The sequence below is a fragment of the Mustela nivalis genome (assembly GCF_964662115.1).
Source record: "Mustela nivalis genome assembly, chromosome: 1".
Classification (NCBI taxonomy): Eukaryota; Metazoa; Chordata; class Mammalia; order Carnivora; family Mustelidae; genus Mustela; species Mustela nivalis.
Window position 1 is genome coordinate 194,948,953 of NC_139020.1, and position 16,332 is coordinate 194,965,284.

The 16,332-nt window shown below is 58.2% G+C and overlaps 1 protein-coding gene across 5 annotated transcripts in view; it reads right to left on the bottom strand.

The window, feature by feature from the left end:
- Positions 1 to 16,332, bottom strand: part of DNAH1 (dynein axonemal heavy chain 1) — a 75,435-nt gene that overhangs the window by 19,545 nt on the left and 39,558 nt on the right. For 4 of the 5 annotated variants that reach the window (XM_082701614.1, XM_082701615.1, XM_082701617.1 and 1 more), the window contains 20 exons: positions 15,795 to 15,958; positions 15,486 to 15,599; positions 14,833 to 15,021; positions 14,453 to 14,558; positions 13,673 to 13,786; positions 13,071 to 13,220; positions 11,693 to 11,779; positions 11,397 to 11,583; positions 8,985 to 9,076; positions 8,621 to 8,775; positions 7,315 to 7,492; positions 6,345 to 6,539; positions 6,136 to 6,255; positions 5,754 to 5,912; positions 5,501 to 5,608; positions 4,287 to 4,427; positions 3,972 to 4,132; positions 3,412 to 3,569; positions 2,867 to 3,040; positions 1,850 to 1,888 (listed from right to left, as the gene is read on the bottom strand). In XM_082701614.1, the coding sequence (XP_082557740.1) occupies positions 1,850 to 1,888; positions 2,867 to 3,040; positions 3,412 to 3,569; positions 3,972 to 4,132; positions 4,287 to 4,427; positions 5,501 to 5,608; positions 5,754 to 5,912; positions 6,136 to 6,255; positions 6,345 to 6,539; positions 7,315 to 7,492; positions 8,621 to 8,775; positions 8,985 to 9,076; positions 11,397 to 11,583; positions 11,693 to 11,779; positions 13,071 to 13,220; positions 13,673 to 13,786; positions 14,453 to 14,558; positions 14,833 to 15,021; positions 15,486 to 15,599; positions 15,795 to 15,958 (2,791 nt within the window). The remainder of the gene's footprint in view (positions 1 to 1,849; positions 1,889 to 2,866; positions 3,041 to 3,411; positions 3,570 to 3,971; positions 4,133 to 4,286; positions 4,428 to 5,500; positions 5,609 to 5,753; positions 5,913 to 6,135; positions 6,256 to 6,344; positions 6,540 to 7,314; positions 7,493 to 8,620; positions 8,776 to 8,984; positions 9,077 to 11,396; positions 11,584 to 11,692; positions 11,780 to 13,070; positions 13,221 to 13,672; positions 13,787 to 14,452; positions 14,559 to 14,832; positions 15,022 to 15,485; positions 15,600 to 15,794; positions 15,959 to 16,332) is intronic. The other variant, XM_082701616.1, reaches the window with a different exon arrangement.

The following is a 16,332-nucleotide window of genomic DNA, read 5'->3' on the forward strand; positions in this document are numbered from 1 at the left end:
TGTGATGCCCCCAGCTCGGGGTGAGGAATCTCTTGCTCTGAGCTCCCCACCCACCCGCCCATGGCCTCATTTCCGGCACACGCTGTCGTGTGCTGGGGCACACCCGTGGGACCAGGGATATTAATGCGGTCAGTGCGGGGCCGGTCCCTTGCTCCCTTGCCTTGTGAGGCCGTGGGAACTTGGGGCAGAGGGAGTGAGAAATGAGTAAAGGGGCAGGAGGGCTTATCCATTAGTCAGCCTAGACACTGTTCTTGGTCCTGGGCACAGAGGGTGGCCCCACAGACACACTCCTCCCCCTCTAGCTGCCACCCTGCAGGGCTCTGTGGACAGGCGGACAGTGGTGGGCCTTGCAAAGGCTGGCTGCAAGAGAGTAGTATCCCAGGGTGCCTGGGTGGCTCAGTGGGTTAAAGCCTCTGCCTTCAGCTCTGGTCATGACCTCAGGGTCCTGGGATTGAGTCCCACATCAGACTCTCTGCTCAGCGGGGAGCCTTCTTCTCTCTCTGCCTGCCCCTTTGTCCGGTGAGCTGGGGTTGGGGGCATTTCACATAGTGCTGGGGGAGGCTGTGTGAGGACGGATGCTCAAGCAGACAGCTGGAGAAGGGAGGGCAGGCCCGGAACCGGAGCAAGCATGCCGAGGCCTGGGGTGTTAAGGACCAGTGAGGGGCAGGTGAGTCGAGAGGTGATGAGGGGCAGGGATGGCTCTGCCTGTCACCATTGGGACATGGGCCCTTGCCTGCCGTTGAGGAGAGGAAGAGTGTGATCCCAGTGAACGCATGGATGGGTCCCTCAGGCCGAGATGGCTACAGGACAGGATGGGAGGCTGGGGTGTGGTGAGGGCATGGGGATGGGGCAGTGGACCTGAGAGGAGGGGCTGCCCTCCAGCAACAGTGAAGCCCGGGAACGTGAGACTGAGAGAGCTAACGGTTGGTCAGGCCATCTGAGAACCACTGGGGACAAGGGCACTCTCCGGGGACTGTTGAGGCATGAGGGAAAGTGGGAATGGTGGCTGATGTCGGCTGAAGAGACAATGCTCTTGAGCTGTGCCGTCTGCACGAGCAGAGAACGGGAGAGACAGCTGGGATGGGGGTGGGGGGCCCAAAGCGACTGTTTTGTGTTTTGTCGTTAACATGGGGGACATCCGGATGCATCAGGCCGATGGAATGGCCTGAGGATGGGCCACACACACACGTGTGTTTATGCTGTGTGCTGGGAGGTGGAACCACGCTCTCCAGCAGACAGTCTGGGGTGGGATTCGGGTTTACGAGAAGGGCTCTTTGGCTGAGCCCCGGAGAAGAACCGTCCATTCCCAGCAACAGGAGAAAAGACAGAACCAACGGTGGCCTGGGTGCAGGGGTGTGGGGGACATGGAAGCCTTGGGAGGGTACTGTCTTCCAATGGCCTCCTTCAGCTGAGGTAACAGGAAGGGTGGGACGTGCGGCGGGGCTGGAGATCTGACGCCGTCCGTTACCCTGCTTCAGTGACCGCCTGATCTGCCCTGTGCAGGGCTGCCACACCAGAGATGCCTGCTCCTCCGAGAGGGCCGGCCTCCTGGGAGCCTCTGCTCCTCTGCACAGGGCGGGAGTTTGTTGGCTTGCTTTATTCACTCATTCAGCTCATGTTTCCTTGCTTTTACTGTGGGCGGGACAATGCCTGGAAATTCTAGGCACTAAAGGGCTGACTGTTATGTGAATGGTTGAACGAGCCTATGAAGGCATTTGCTCCAGAGAATCAGACGATGGTTCTCTGTGGCCCCAGGGACCCACCCCCGGCCACCCCCACCTGGAGTCCAAGGCTCACCCAGGAACCAGCAGCCCACCCCATCCAGGCCCTGCTCCAGGCCGGCACTTACGCACGGGCTCCCGGTAACTTCTCTCCCCGAGGAGTCCATCTAGAGGGTTGGGGGAGAGACGTGGGGCTCAGAGTTAGGTGGGTCCCCTGCTGCACATCTTGGCCAGCTGGGCTAGGCGGAGCAGCTCCCAGAGCATCCCCCCAGCATCCCCCCCTCCTCAGAGCAATGTGGTCCCCACCCCTCCCTGGGCCTATCACCACTGGTGGCAGGGCAGGCCAGGCCAGAGGAATGGAGGCCTGACTCTCATCACCCACCACCTGGCACAGTGCCAAGGGGAGTTCAAGGTCAGAGTGTATCTTAGACAGGAGGTGGGCTAGTGGGGGAAGACTGCATCCTGATGGGAGTGGAAGGTCAGAGCCACGCTGTCTATTCTATCTTGGTGGTTTTTCCTGATTTTTTTTTTTTAAGATTTTATTTATTTATTTGACAGAGAGAGATCATAAGTAGGCAGAGAGGCAGGCAGAGAGAGAGAGGAGGAAGCAGGCTCCCTGTTGAGCAGAGAGCCCAATGCGGGACTCGATCCCAGGATCCTGAGATCACAACCTGAGCCAAAGGCAGCGGCTTAACCCACTGAGCCACCCAGGCACCCGGTTTTTCCTGATTTATAAAAGTAACATCCTTCTGCCAGCTTTTCTGGGTAAATACGAACATACACGTGTGTACTTATGCAGGTGAAGACACAGGTGCACACATGTATAAATCATATATTCAGCAATCACCACGTGCTAGGCTTCATGCTAGATGCTACATCTAGTGTCTTATTTAACCTTCACAACTTGGGAGGGTGGGCACTAATATCACCACCCATTATACAGATGGAGAAACTGAGGCTCAGAGAGGTTCATGAATTTGCCAAAGGTAACACAGCTAAGTAAAGGGTGAAGCCAGGGCTGAGGTCACTGCCTCACTGCCACTCCACCCCTTCCAGCTGCTGCCCAGGTGTCCTAGGAGTAGCTTACCCAGCTTGGGCTTCTGCCTTTGCCTGGGACCGCCCCCCGACTTCCACCCGGTGCTCACCCATCCAACTGCCCAGGATGGTGGAGAAGATGCGCTTCTTGCTGACCTCGTCCATCTCGGCAAAGGACAGGTAGTTGAAGTGGCGTGTCAGCCGTGGGGTGATGGCATTCCTGCCTCCGCCCGGGGGGCCCATGGCACAAACAAAATTGATGTCCACCAGCTGCTTGAAGGCTCCTGGAGTGGAGGCAGGAAGTCAGAAGGGAGCCGGGCCCAGAACTAAATTAATGACTTTTTGTGGACCCTAGGCACTTGGCCTTCAAGGGCCTCCTCCTCTCTAAAAAACATTAAAAATGATCATTTATAACAGTACTGGAATATAGACAGATATAATATTATAAATTAACAGTGTTCTTTGACCCTTAAAAGTTCATTTTCCCAGTGATTTTAAAAGAATTCAAAACATTTCTGGGGACGCTCTAAAAGTACTGTGAGCAGTAGGCCCTGTGCCTACCCTGCCTAATGGAGGAGGCGCCCTGTCCTGCCCAGCACATCCAGCCCGCACCTCCCTCCCACCCCGCTGTTGGGCCAGGCTGGCCGGCACTCACCAATGACCTTGCGGTCATACCAGCCGCCGTGGTCCATCCATTGGCGCAACAGCTCGATTGGTGGCTGGGCGCCATAGGTCTCCAAGGCTGGCATATTCAGGTCATCAATGAAGAAGATAAAGTTGCGTCCCAGGGGTGGCCCATACACACCTTTTCGCCTGTGGGGAGGGGCTGCGTAAGCCCAGCCTACATTGGCACCAAGTCTTCTGGGAATCCAGGGCTGGTAAGATGGCCACTGCCTTCAGCTCTCTCTGAATTGTTAGCCCTCGTGAGCAGCCCTTGGTCCCAGTCTGAACATCCTGGGACATCACACTTCGCTTCCTGGAGTCTGGGCTCAGCAGGCGGATCTCAAGCCCCACCCCCACACAGCCCAGGACAAACACCCACAGCCTGGCTCACCTGATGGGTGAGTCTTCCAGACCAGTCTGTAAGAGCACCCAGGGCCCTCTAGGAAGTTTTTGGCAAACCCAAGAGCATAACTGGGCAAGGAGTTGGGAAAACGGCTGGTTGAACCAGGCTGGGAGAACACACAGCGGCAGAACAAGGAAGGCGGTGCCTGCCTCTTGTCCAGCTTGCTGTCGATGAGGTCCTGGGTTTGGTTGGCCGAAGTGCGGGCTGAGAAGGTGAGGAAGTGGCTGACATACTCTGGCGGCAGGTTCTTGAGGAGCTTGTCGGAGATGGTGAGGGTCTTGCCTGTGCCTGTCGGCCCGATGCACAGCACCTGGGAGAACAGGGATCACTCGTTCAAGACTCTCACTGGGTCTGGTGCAGGGCAGGAGCGCCCCCCCCCCCACCTGGCTGTCCACGTGGGAGGCCAGCCACCTCCCAGCTTGGGCCTGGGAGTGGGAGGAGCAGGGCACGGCAGGGGTGCTCACGGGCTTGTGGTTGATGAGGAGCATGTCCAGCAGGTAGGACATCTGCACCGTGTCCATGGTAGGCACGATGATGTTGCAGTAGCTGGTATCCGGCATCATGGTGAATGGAGTCGAGGAGTCCATCCACTTCACCCAGGCCACCTGCAAGCACAGGCCGCTCTGGGTTGGGCCTGGAAGCCGGCCTCACCCCGCTCTGGCCAAGCGTACCAGGAGGACGAGGGAATTCACTGCTAAGCCATGATAAGAGAGCCCAGGCGAGGGGCAGCTCAGGACTGAAGCAGGAAGCCCTGTGCCCCCCTCTCTGCTCAGGGTGGGGAATCCCAGAACAAGCCACTGGGAGTGGGGGGGCTTCCTAGGGACTGCGAGGTCTCGGTGTCAGGGAGATGTTCTGGCAGTTGGACAACCCAGCGGTCAAAGACCTTTGCTGTTTAGTTTCTGGCTACCCGAGGGTGTGGGGGCCAGAACCACAGGTGTTGGCATCACTGGGATACAGAGAGATGCCGCAGCCTGGCCGCCCCCACCATCCCTGCCTGCATGAATTCTTTCCTCCACAGCCTTGACCCAGCTTGCAGACCTTCCTTGATGAGGGGGCTCGCTAGGGTCAAACCACAGGTTACACTGGGGACAGTTCTGACTGTTAAGACTCCAATGTGCTCTGTGCGACCCCCAGCAGGAGCACGCATAGTGGCTGTCCCTGTAGATATCTCCCTGCCCCCTCCTTGTCCTGGGGTGGGGTCCTGGCCCTGGAAGCACAGTAGACTCCCGGATCCTTCGCTGTCTGATCAGAGGGATGGGACACCACGGCAGGCCAGGAAGGCTTGCTGTTCAGCCTAAGGGCACACAGCCCCTAGGAAAATGGGACTTTTAAGTAGAACTGCGGCAGCCATCCCTGGCTTCAGCATCAACAAGGAAGGAGGCAATGCTTATGGTCAGGAAGGGAGGAAAGCCAACATCTCCCAGTCCCATGTTCAAGTCCAGCTCTGCCGCTCACTAGCTGGGTGTGGCTGCTCTGAGCCTCAGTTTCCTTGTCTGGAAATTGGGCACAATCATAACCACACTGTGGGTCTGTGAGGATCCACGAGTTAATGCAAATGACTCTCCCACCTGAGCCCATCAGCATGGGCTCCTCTCCGTGGTCCTTATTCATTGATGAGGACAACCATCACCCAGAGGACCCTCCTGGGCTTGCCCCCTCGGCACAGGCCTGAGTTCACCTGTTTGCCCTCCTCATCCTCGTCCTCATCGTCATTGGAGCTGCTGATGCCTGCATCCTCCAGCCTGTAATCGAACACCAGGCCCTCCTCCGGGAAGTGCAGGGTCAGCTGCAGGGACCAGAAAAAAACAAGGCTGTGAGGCCTGGGAGTTTGTGTGGCTGCCTGTCCCGGGGGGCCTAGGCCCCATGGACAGCCCCAGAACCCTCAGCGTTCTGGGACCTGGGAGCCCAGCCTGGGGGCTGCCGCCTCTCACGTTTTCTATCTTCATCTTGATCCTGAGCCAGTGGCTGAAGCTGATGCGGCTGGCGCTGTCCCCTGTGGCACCCACACTCCAGATCAGGGAGAAGATGAACCAGGGCTCAATCAGCTCTGGGATGCGACTCAGCTTTTCTGGGGGTATCTTCCTGAGGCCCTGGGGACAGTGGGGACTGCGTCAGGCCCAGGCCAGAACAGAGCTGAGCAGCCCAAGGAAGTGGGGTTGGGGGGCATCTTTGGGCCTCTGCTGCATGGTCTGGTGTGTCTGTAGCAGACAGGTTGGGGTGACCCCATGACCCATGTGAGCCAATCTGAATTGTTCTTCCAGAAAGCTGGGCTTGGGGCTCAGCGCCCAGGGCCCCCCTTGCTCAGAGCTGTACCTCTTTTGGCAGGAAGGGCTTGAAGAAGCAGTCTAGCAGCTTGAGGAGACTCAGGGTCAAGTTGCTGTTGGTTGAGGTGATCACCTCCCTTACTGAGTGCCGGATGAATGTGATGGATCCCTACAGGGAACGAGCACCTGGCTCTTGTGGCTGGTGGCCACAGCGCCCCATTGCCCCACCTGGGCCGGGCATACAGTGGCCTCGCTCACCTCCAGGAAGCGGACGAAGAGAAACTTGAACTGCTCCTCATAGGGCTTGAATAAGGCAGGGAGCCTCCTTAGCCAGCACTCGACAAAAGGCATGAGCCCCAGGATGCTGGGTTCCAGGTACACCATGCCACAGCGGGACACTGTGGCTGGGGAGGCCACGGCCAGGTCCTGCACCTCGAACATCATGGTCATTGACTGGCATGGGGAGGAACTGTGTGAGTGGGCCGGCTGCCAGTTCCTAGGGCTGGGAAAAGGGCTGCAGAACTGCTGGGCGGGGGGGGGGTGACCATCCTGTAACTGTGGGCAAGCTGTGGGGCAGGCCGTGGAGGGGCCTCAGGAACCCTCGGTCCTCAGGTGATAACATAGCTCTCCCTGGGGCTGGGAGGAGAACCGAAGTCAGAAGCTTCCTGACTGCTCTCTGGCCAGCCTAGGACCAGGGCATTCTGGGGTCCCTGGAGCCCTGGAACAATGTGAGAAGAGCTGTGGGCCATGCTCCAGAACTTCCGGGAGCTCTCAGGAGGGCTCAAGGGATCGGCTCCATGTAGCTATCACAAACTGCTCTAACACCAGGTGACAGCCCTCCTTTTCTGAGAACAGCACCTCACACACCAGGCGGGTGGCCCTGGGGCCAGGTGTGTACTGCCTGTCTCCTGAATCCTGGCACGTTGCTAGGATGTCTGACCCAGACTGGGCCCACATGGCTACAAGTGGGCCTGGGAGGCACAAGGCAGAGTCAGTGGAGAGCGGTGGGTGGTCATCTGGACTGAGGCCCAGCTCATCCCAGAATGTGGGCTGCAGAAGGGCCACCCGGGGCAGCTGCCCCGACACAGCTGAGGTGTAGGAGCTTGGGGATGCCCTGGGAGGCAGCTGTGACCCTGAGAGGGAGGGGGATGAGCCTGGCCAGCATACTGCAGCCCCCGGGGCTACTCAGCTGCCAAGGAGAGCTGGGAAGACGGACAGGCAAGTGTACCTCGGTGAGCTTGATGATCTCCCCGGAACTGAGGCACAGCTTCTTGTTGTCGTCCAGCACCGTGTTCATGTTCTCTATCCAGACGGCGTCCACCGGCCCGTCAAACATGTACCACTTCTTGTTGGTGTTGGAGGCGATGGCCCCCGCCCGGATGAGGGAGGGGAAAATCCCATCTGTCCTGCAGCCACCAGGAGGAGGGAGATGGGGCAGGCAGCAGACCCAGATGGCTCCCAGGGAAACCTGGCCGCCGGTCTGGCCCTGCTCTGCGGGGGTCTTTCTCTTTGACATCTTCATTCATTTAAAAACAACAATGGGGAAAATGGGACTTTTCAGTGTAGCATGGGGCTATAAAAATGTGCGTTTATATTCCTTCTCTGCTGAATCATCACTAAGGTTAAATTAAAGGAAGATAAAAGATGGTATCCTGGGGAAGAGAAGGAAGTGGGGGAGGAGGCACCAGCAGAAATGGAGGCCCATCCAGTTCTGGGAGATGGGAGGAAAAGGAGATGGGGAAAATGACCTTGCAGGAAGGCAAGGGATGGGTCGTGAGCGGTATCCAGGTCCTGTCACATAACCCAGGAAGGCTCACGCTTCAGAGGCACCAAAGGCCTGGGAAAGTGGTGGGTAGGGGGACATCTTTCTGGTTTGATCCCCAGGCCCCCCAACCACCCACACAAGAGCCTGGAGTGGGTGTGGATGAGACCCTTCACCAGCAACGGGGAAGCAGGCCGGAGTCATGTTTGGAAAGATGGGTGACTGTCCCACTCCAGTGCCCACACCCCCCTGGGTTTCCAGAACCCTGGAGCCAAGCAGAACCCTCCGCAGAGACTGGAGACTTCCTGAGAGAAACAGAGTGACCCCAGAGAAAAGCCTCCCACATGCTGACGTTTGGAGGGTCTCCCCCTAGTTGCTCTTCTCCAGCTCAGAGCACTTTCCCTGACATGCATGTGTCTGTGTGGGGGTGGGGGACCTGAGAGGGACTTCTAGCCATGAGAGCAGGCAATCTTTACTGAGAATTCGGCATGTGTCATACTGTCTGGACATCTTCCCTAGGTCAAGCTCATTTTCTCTTTCCCAGCACCATGGTGCCATTGTTATGCCCACTTCGCAGATGACAGCACCAAGGCCAGGGAGGGAGGAAGGTCACTCAGCAAGGAAGTGCAGTGGTGAGTGGAGTCCCAGGCATTTGGACTCCAGAGCCTGAGCTCCTGAGCTCCCAGTGGACTAGGGGAGAGAGGCCCATAGCTCACAGCCCCCAGAGGTCTGGGCTCAGGGTGGTCCCTGGAGAGAGGTTGGGACCACTCACCACTCATGGGTAAGCAGGTCAAATTCTCCATACAGCTGGCCCATTGTGATGGACTTGGGGTTCAGCACGTAGTAACTGACGGCCTCATACGTGCCGCCACTGATGGACGGCTGTCCTTTCAGCGACGTCATGGCAGCTGCCAAGACTCTGTAACACTGGGGAGACAGCCACCCAAGAGTGAGCCTCCTGGCTCCCCAGAGCACAGGGCTGCAGTGGGCTGCAGGCCACAGAGGGCAGGCAGGGCATTCTAGAGGCCACAGAGGTACAAATGGGGACTAAGACCCCAGCCGAGAACCCAACCCACACACCACCCCCGCCCGGGAGACTATCTGGGTCGTGAATTGCCTGGCTTGGCTCCACTTACATTGCTCTTGCCAGAACCTGTGGGCCCGACGAGCATGAGGCCATGCCGCACCACCGTGGTCTCATAGAGCTGGATACACTTGGTCAGGAAGCCTAGAGGGACATGGCAGTGGCACTCAGGGCGCAGAACATGGGCTCGGGTCCTGGCTCTGCCACTAGCTTGCTGTGCGACCTCAGGTGGGTCACCCTGAGCCTCAGTCTCCTCATCTAGAAAATGCAGCTGGCAATATACCTAGGGGCAGGTGAAGCCCTGAGCACAGGGGCAGGCAAAGAGGAAGCACTCTGCTAATGGCGGCCATGATTTCCACCATGATTGATTCCCTAAAACCCGTTGGTCAGGTGTCCATCTGGCATGGGCCTGCTCAGTGTCACAAGCCCCAGAAGCAACTCCAGCCCCCAAATCCTCTGCCAGGCCTACAGAAAGCACCGCCCTGAGGAAATGGCAGCTGATACATGGCAAAACCCCAGGGACAGAATCGCAGCATCAGCAGCTGCAACTGATCAAGACCAGAGCTGTAGGGCTAGCTGCCCGTTGTAGGCAGAGGGCCAGGCCCACACAGGTAGGGACTGAATGTCTCACTTTGGCCCAACAGTGTATTGGGGAGGTGGCAGGGGGAGCTGTGGCCCTGCATGTCTGGGAGGCCATGCCAATGGGACAAGGTCCAGTTACCCAGTGATAGCTAATCGGGCCCAAGGCCACGAGGGAGAGATTTTGAGGCTTCCCTCAACAACCCCGCTGGGACCTGGTGGGCAGGAAGTGGCCTCAGAGTTCAATGGGGAATGAAGGACAGGGGAGGGCTTGGGGGACAGACCCTGCAGCCTGAACACATCAGGCCCCAGAGGAGGGTCCTGTATAGCCAGGGTGGCCACATGGCCAGGTGAGACTTCCTGGAGGAACGTCCCCCTACCGCATAAAGGATTGGCAGGGAGGGTCCTGGAGGAGAGGAAAGGTCCTCTAGGCTAGGGACGGTGAGACCAGAGCTCAAGGGGCACGGCCACGCAGTGGCTGCATGGAGACCCCCAGCTTCTATCAGGGAAGAGGATTAGGGTCAGAGGGAGACTGAGGGTGCCCTCCCCCAGGGTTCTCCCATCTGTGTGGTAGCCCTTGTAACAGATTAGTTCAAGAAAGGCCCAAACGCTCCTCAGCCCAGTGACACCTGGGCTTATTCCAGTGACCTCCTGGTGTATTCCAGGAGGAGTGTGGGCAAGTGCAAGATGGGAGCAACAAGCTTTGTTCCAAAAGAGGACAGTGGGCGTTGGGTGTCGTGGGGCAGGGCTCACCATTTCCCCCAGTGACAGCATCAAACCCCACTGCTGCCCCAGGCCGGTAAGGGTGGGGTAAAGGACAGCCTCTGTCGGGGAGGAGCAAGGCCCAACAGGGGCCCGAGTCCTGTGACTGCTCCCCACAAAAGGAGGGGGGTTAAGAAGGGGTCTCGGGCTGGTGACAGGATCTGCTTCCCCAATGAAAAGTAATCAGCACAATGAACGTTGGTCTCTGCCCCCGGTTCCTGATGCGGAGCTCCTCAAACCATTGTAAAGAGAATGCTAGGACAATCTTCCTTTCTAACACTTAGGCTTTGACCCTGGTTCCTAATGCAGAGCTCCTTTGTCATTTCCTGAGTGCTAGGAATGTCCTTTGTTCTAATGAGGCACCTCGTGGTGGCAGGCTTCTGGGAACAGGCTGGTCACCAGGAAGACCAAACCATGGTTAGATGCTTAGAATTGTCAGGCTCACTCCCCCATTCTCCAGAGGAGGGAAAGGGGCTGGGAGTGGATAATAATTGATAATAATAATAATTTATCACGCCTGCATGACGAAGGCTCCATCAAACCCCCCAAGAATGGGGTTTGGAGAGCCTCCTGCTGGATGAACGCCTCCATGTGCTGGGAGGAGCAGACCTCAGCCCACGTCTCTCTTCATCTGGCTGTTCATCCGTATCCTTTCTTGTATCCTTTATTACAGAGTAAGTAGCAAATGTGTTTCCCTGAGTTCTGTGAGCCGTTCTAGTGTATGATCAAACCTAAGAAGGAGGTTGTGGGAACCTCCAGTCGGTAGCCAAGCTGCTGAAAAGTTGTGTGTAACGTGGGGACCCACTACTTGTGACTGCTTGTGACTTGTGCTTCTGGTTAGTGCTAGAACTGAGCTGACTTGTGGGACAGCCAGTGGAGAACTGGTGTGGGAGAACTGGTTGGTGTGGGAAAACTCCCACGTCGAGTGACACAGGCATGAGTGGGAGAGAGGACTTTCTCCTAGACATTGGTCACCTGCCCTATTCCGGGGACTGCACGGTGAGAGCCCCAGCCTGCCATAACACTCGGCCGGGTGTGAGTGACCCTGGGGCAACACTGCCCATCTCTGCACCCCTGCCCTGGATCCCAGGGAGGCCACTCAGGGATGGCGGGGGAAGCTCACCATCCACATCCTTAAGGTTGCTGTTCTCACAGGCCTGGCGAATGGCCTTGTCCAGGATGCCATAGTCTGTCTCCTCCTCCTTGACGGTGGGGAACAGGTCCAACACGATCCCGGAGAAGAGCTTGAGGTCCTCCTGCAGGAACTTGGGTACATTCACGTCTCGGATGGCCCGGAGGCATATCAGCTCCTGCAGCGGAGCGGGGGGAGCCTTCAGGGGACCCGGGTCAGACATGCCTCCGCTCCCTCTGGAGACCTCCCACGGCCCAGATCCTTGCACTTCTCTGGACGGAGCTCACCTCACTCATGCTGGGGTTTTCTCGCTTGAGGTTCCCCGCGGCCGAGATCACAGTCTTCACAGCTCTCATCCCGAAGTCATAGTGATCCTGTTATTGCCGCACAGGAGGGGCAGGTGGGCCCTATGCCTTCGGGGGGGGCGCTGCCTGGCACACTCTGCCTCCCCGCCTGGTACCTGGCCCTCACACAGCTGGAAGTTGCAAGGTCACACCCCCTGCAAGCCCCAGCCTGAGCCAGGTGCCCTCGACTGTAGGCCTCCGGCACCTTCTCCTTACCATCCCAGGGGTTCTCTCCCTTCTCCGGCCTCCCTAGTCTGCAGCCCCTGCCTGCTTCTGCTTGACTCTTGGCCCCTGAGAGTGAGGACTCTACGTGGGTCTGACCCTGGCAGAGTCCTGTGGTCCCAGCACTGCACCAGGGGCAGGAATGTACTTGGGTTTCTTCAAAACATGACAGAAGGAGTTCCCATGGGTGCCATAGCTGGGTTGGCCCCAAGGGCCTTTGGGTTTCCTTCTAACATTCTCTTTTGGCCACACCACTGTAGCTTTTCCCTTCTTTGTTGCTGGTTCTGTTTCCATGACGTAGCATTTTTTATCATTTTCCCCCTATGGGGCCAGACCATGAGAGCTACATCTGGACCTGACCAGCATATTTCCCAGAAGTCTTGGACTTGGAGCAGGATGAAGTGACTGGGCTAGTCTTGCTACTTAAGGTTCTGCACTTCCAGAACCATGTGCGTACAGTTAACAGGGAAGGCAGCGTTTTTGAAAGTGGATGGTGAGAAAGAAGGCGTGCGGAGGTGTGGGCATCCAGGCTGTGCTGTGTGGACAGCTGCTGTTTCTCCCAGTAACAGACCACATCTCCTCCAGCCCAGGGGCTTGGGGGGCCCCAGCTAGCCAGAGTCAGCCTGGATTCCTCCTGGCCACAGTGATTGGTGTTCATGCAGGAGCAGGTCACCCAGAGAAAGCCCATTAGGATGACTTTTTCTAGAACTATGAAGAAAGAGGAACTAAGCTGGTAGCGTGTAAGCCCAGAGCTGGCTCATCTCTGCCACCGCAGAGGGGGGCCTGCCTGAGAAGGGAGCCAAACAGGGAAGCTTAGCCAGCAGGGCTGGGGTCTGTGCCAGTGGCTGGTGCCCCTGGAAGCTGGGCTCAGCACACTGAGTGGAAGGCCCATGGTGCCAGGGGGCTGCTGTCCTGCTCTAGCCCCATAAGACCCAGCGTACTTGCTCCTAAGCCTTGGGTTGTGTGGCTCTCATGTTTCTAATGCTTGAGCCAACTAGCCCTCAGCTGAGAAGTGGGGATGTAATTCCTATGTTATGGGGCTCACGGAGGGCAGATGGCGGCTCTCACACTCTGTAACCTGGTGAGGGCAGGGCCTCACCTGTGAGCTGAGCTGCTCGGAAGACAGCTTGAAGGTGGTTGTGATCTTCTTGGCCAGCACATTGGCCTCGCTGAAGCCGAAGGAGTAGAGGGAGATCTCTGCGATCATGGCATAATCCGGAACCATCATGGCCACCGGTCGGAAGAGCGCCTGGGGCACGGGGCACCCGTGTGACGTGTGAACGGAGAGGCAGGCCTCCCCTCCCAGAGTCCTGCCCACTCTCTGGACCTCTCGGTGCTTGGTGGTCCTCAGACCCCAGAAGATAGGCTCGCTGCCCTCCTGCCCCATGGATGCTTGGATCCCCTCTGCACCTCAGCCGCCATAGCCGAGGCTGCTTATGCTCCCCCATGGCTGGACAGCTCTGCCATTAGAAACGGGTCCTTGGTCCTTTGTGTTGACCTGAACCCGTCCCCTGACTTCTCCCAAGCCGGAGGACAAGCCTGGGGCCTCCTCTCCATGGCTGGGGGGTGGGTCTCAGGAACCCCGGGCGGGAGGGGTGCCCCGGAGAGCCCTTGCATAGCGCTCCAGCACATCTAAGGCCACAGCCCCATGCTTTCCTGTACCCTGGGAAGCCTCTTGGGCTGCCCTGTGCCAGCACTCGCCTTCAGGTTATCAGGCAGCTCGGTGCGGCCGGCGTAGCCTGGGTTCATGGTGATAAACACAGCGCAGGATGGCACAAGTGGGATCTCGACGCCTTCAAACATGAAGCGCTCCACCTATAGGGGGACGGGGTTGGCTCACCCTGCCTCCTCTCTGGATGGGCCCCCTTGTCCCTGCGGATGCCCTGTCCTGGCTATAGCCGCTCAGCCCAGGAGAGAAGGTGCGCTCCTCTCTCAGGATCTGGCCTAAGACCTTGGGTCCTGGTGGGCACTGGTGGCCTCCAAGGTCCTGGCTCCCTGAGGTCTTCACACAACTCCTGCTACCCCCACCCTACCCCCAATTCTAGACACTGGTTCTCCTATACTTGGGCAATCTAGATCAGCTCTGACTAGGATCCAGAGCCCTACTGGGATGGGGCTGGGCTCCTCCCAGCCTCCCAGCTCCAGTCGCCAGGAGGAGACCTCTAGTCACTCTAAATGATGCTAGAGAAAGGACAGTAGGTTGGGGCTTTCCATAAGGGTCAGGATGTGGGAGGGATCCCTTTATCCACCACAGCCTGGCCTGAAAGTTGCCCCCAGAGTGGGACAGGCATGTGGGGCTCCCTGACTGGCTACAAATGTCCCTCAGGGACAGTTCCACGAGGGGGGAGTGGAGCTGCCCATCCCCTGCGAGACAAAAGAGGTTGGGCTCAGGGAAGACCTGAATGCCTAGCTTTTGATGCCGCGGGTATGGGCAGCCTGTGGCAGCATGGGCATGCTGGGGACAGATGAAGTGATGCTCACCCGCTGTTGCTGAGCCTTCTGAATGGTGGTGATCTGCTGTGCCACCACCGAGAGCACCTCAATATCGATGCGGTTGAACTCATCGAAGCAGGCCCAGGCCCCGGCACTAAGTGCGGTAAGGACAACGCGGGGATAGGAGTTCTGAGCCCACCTGACACCTCCAAGGGCCCCCTGTGACTCTGCTGGGAGGAAGCCTCCAATGGCCCTCTTGGCCAGCTCAGTCATATTCCCACCCCCACCCCCCCACCCCAGTGCCCACCAGGGGCCAAGCCTTTGATTCCTATTATTTCATCCTGTCCCCTCCACCATCCTAGGAGGCTCCTCTCAGGTGGCATCAGCCTTCCTGCCCTGCCCCATGCCACCCTCATGGGCATCCTCACCTGGCCAGGCCCTTGAAGAACTTGCCCATGGCCATGAAGTCGAGCTGGTCAGAGCAGTTGAACACCACAGTCTGGATGGCCAAGGCCTTGCCCAGGTCTTTGGTGGTCTCAGTCTTCCCTGTGCCAGCCGGGCCAGCTGGGGCTCCCCCAAACTTGAGGTGCAGAGCCCCAGTCAGAGTCAGGTAGCATCTGCAGGAGCGAGAGGTAAGCAGAGACCACGCTCCTTCCGCAGGGTTCCCCGAGACTTAGGAGTGGTTCACTTTATAAAGGGGTTGCCTGTTCTTTCCCCCAAGCCAATTCCTCTGGTACCCTGAAAAGCAGCTGTGACTGATGAAATCAGTAAAGCTCATACCCTCTAGATGCTTCCAGAGTGCTACATGTGTGCTTAAAAGCTTTACACCTCAGCTCATGAAATTCTCATAACCACCCTGAGGAGGCTGCAGGGGAAACTGGGGAACAGAGGGGGGAGTCAGCTGTCCCAGGTTGCCCAGCAGAGGGTCAGAACTGGTTTTGAACCTGAAGCCCGTGCTCCTCACCCTGCATTGTTTTAATAGACTGGCCCAGCATGGACTCCCTGGGCCAGACTCTCGGGCCAGTCAGAGCTGGAGGGAAGGCACCAGAGTAGAAGCATATGTGGGGAGAAGGTGGCTCACCGGTCGGTCAGGGGCGTGATCACAAGCCTCCCACTGTTGCCGAGGTACTCATAGCCGTACGTGAACTCAGCATTCACAGCCCGGATATACAGGTTGTTATTTGTCCAGTAGTACCTGGCATTGCAGGGAGACATGTTCCCAGACCATGCGGACCACGGGCCGCTGGGTAGGGCATGTGCCCCAGGAAAGGTGGAGAAGGAAAGCAGCAAGGTGCCCCACCCAAAGCTTGTCCCAGGGCCTACTGGAGACTGACTCTCCACCCCGCGCTGGCCTTGGACATGACTGCGCCAGGGGCCCCTGCATCCTCACCTCAGCTGCGAGATCCACTCGAAGTCGTTCACGCTGACTATGTTCTCCTGGATCAGCTTGCTCACCACATCCTTGGCGTGGACCTCAATGACAATTAGCGCTGACAGCACAGCCCGCTGCATGCGGGACAGCTTTCCCCGCACCAGGGCCACCAGGTCACTGAGCTGTAGGAGCGGGGGGACGCTGTCAGATATTGGTGTGGTCGAGCTGGGTAGGCTTCCTCTCCCGTGCACTGATGGTGTGCTTCCCCCAGGAACAATCTCTCTATCCTGGGAGCAGCTGGTGGTCTAGGATGGGAATGGGGTGTGGGACGAGGCAGGGGGAGGGCAGGCAGGGCGCTGGCCACATGGGAAGTCTGGCAGGAAACCAAATAAAACCGGAGGCACACGCACGGCCCCTGTAGCATGCGGAGACCTGGGAGACTTCAGGGGGCCGGGAGCTGGAGCCTGGCAAGGAGCTCGAGGAAGGAGCGTGGTGAGGAGCCGGGGGCACAGAGGCCCACAGAGGGGGCAGGGAGAGCCCACCAGACAGTGCCGGA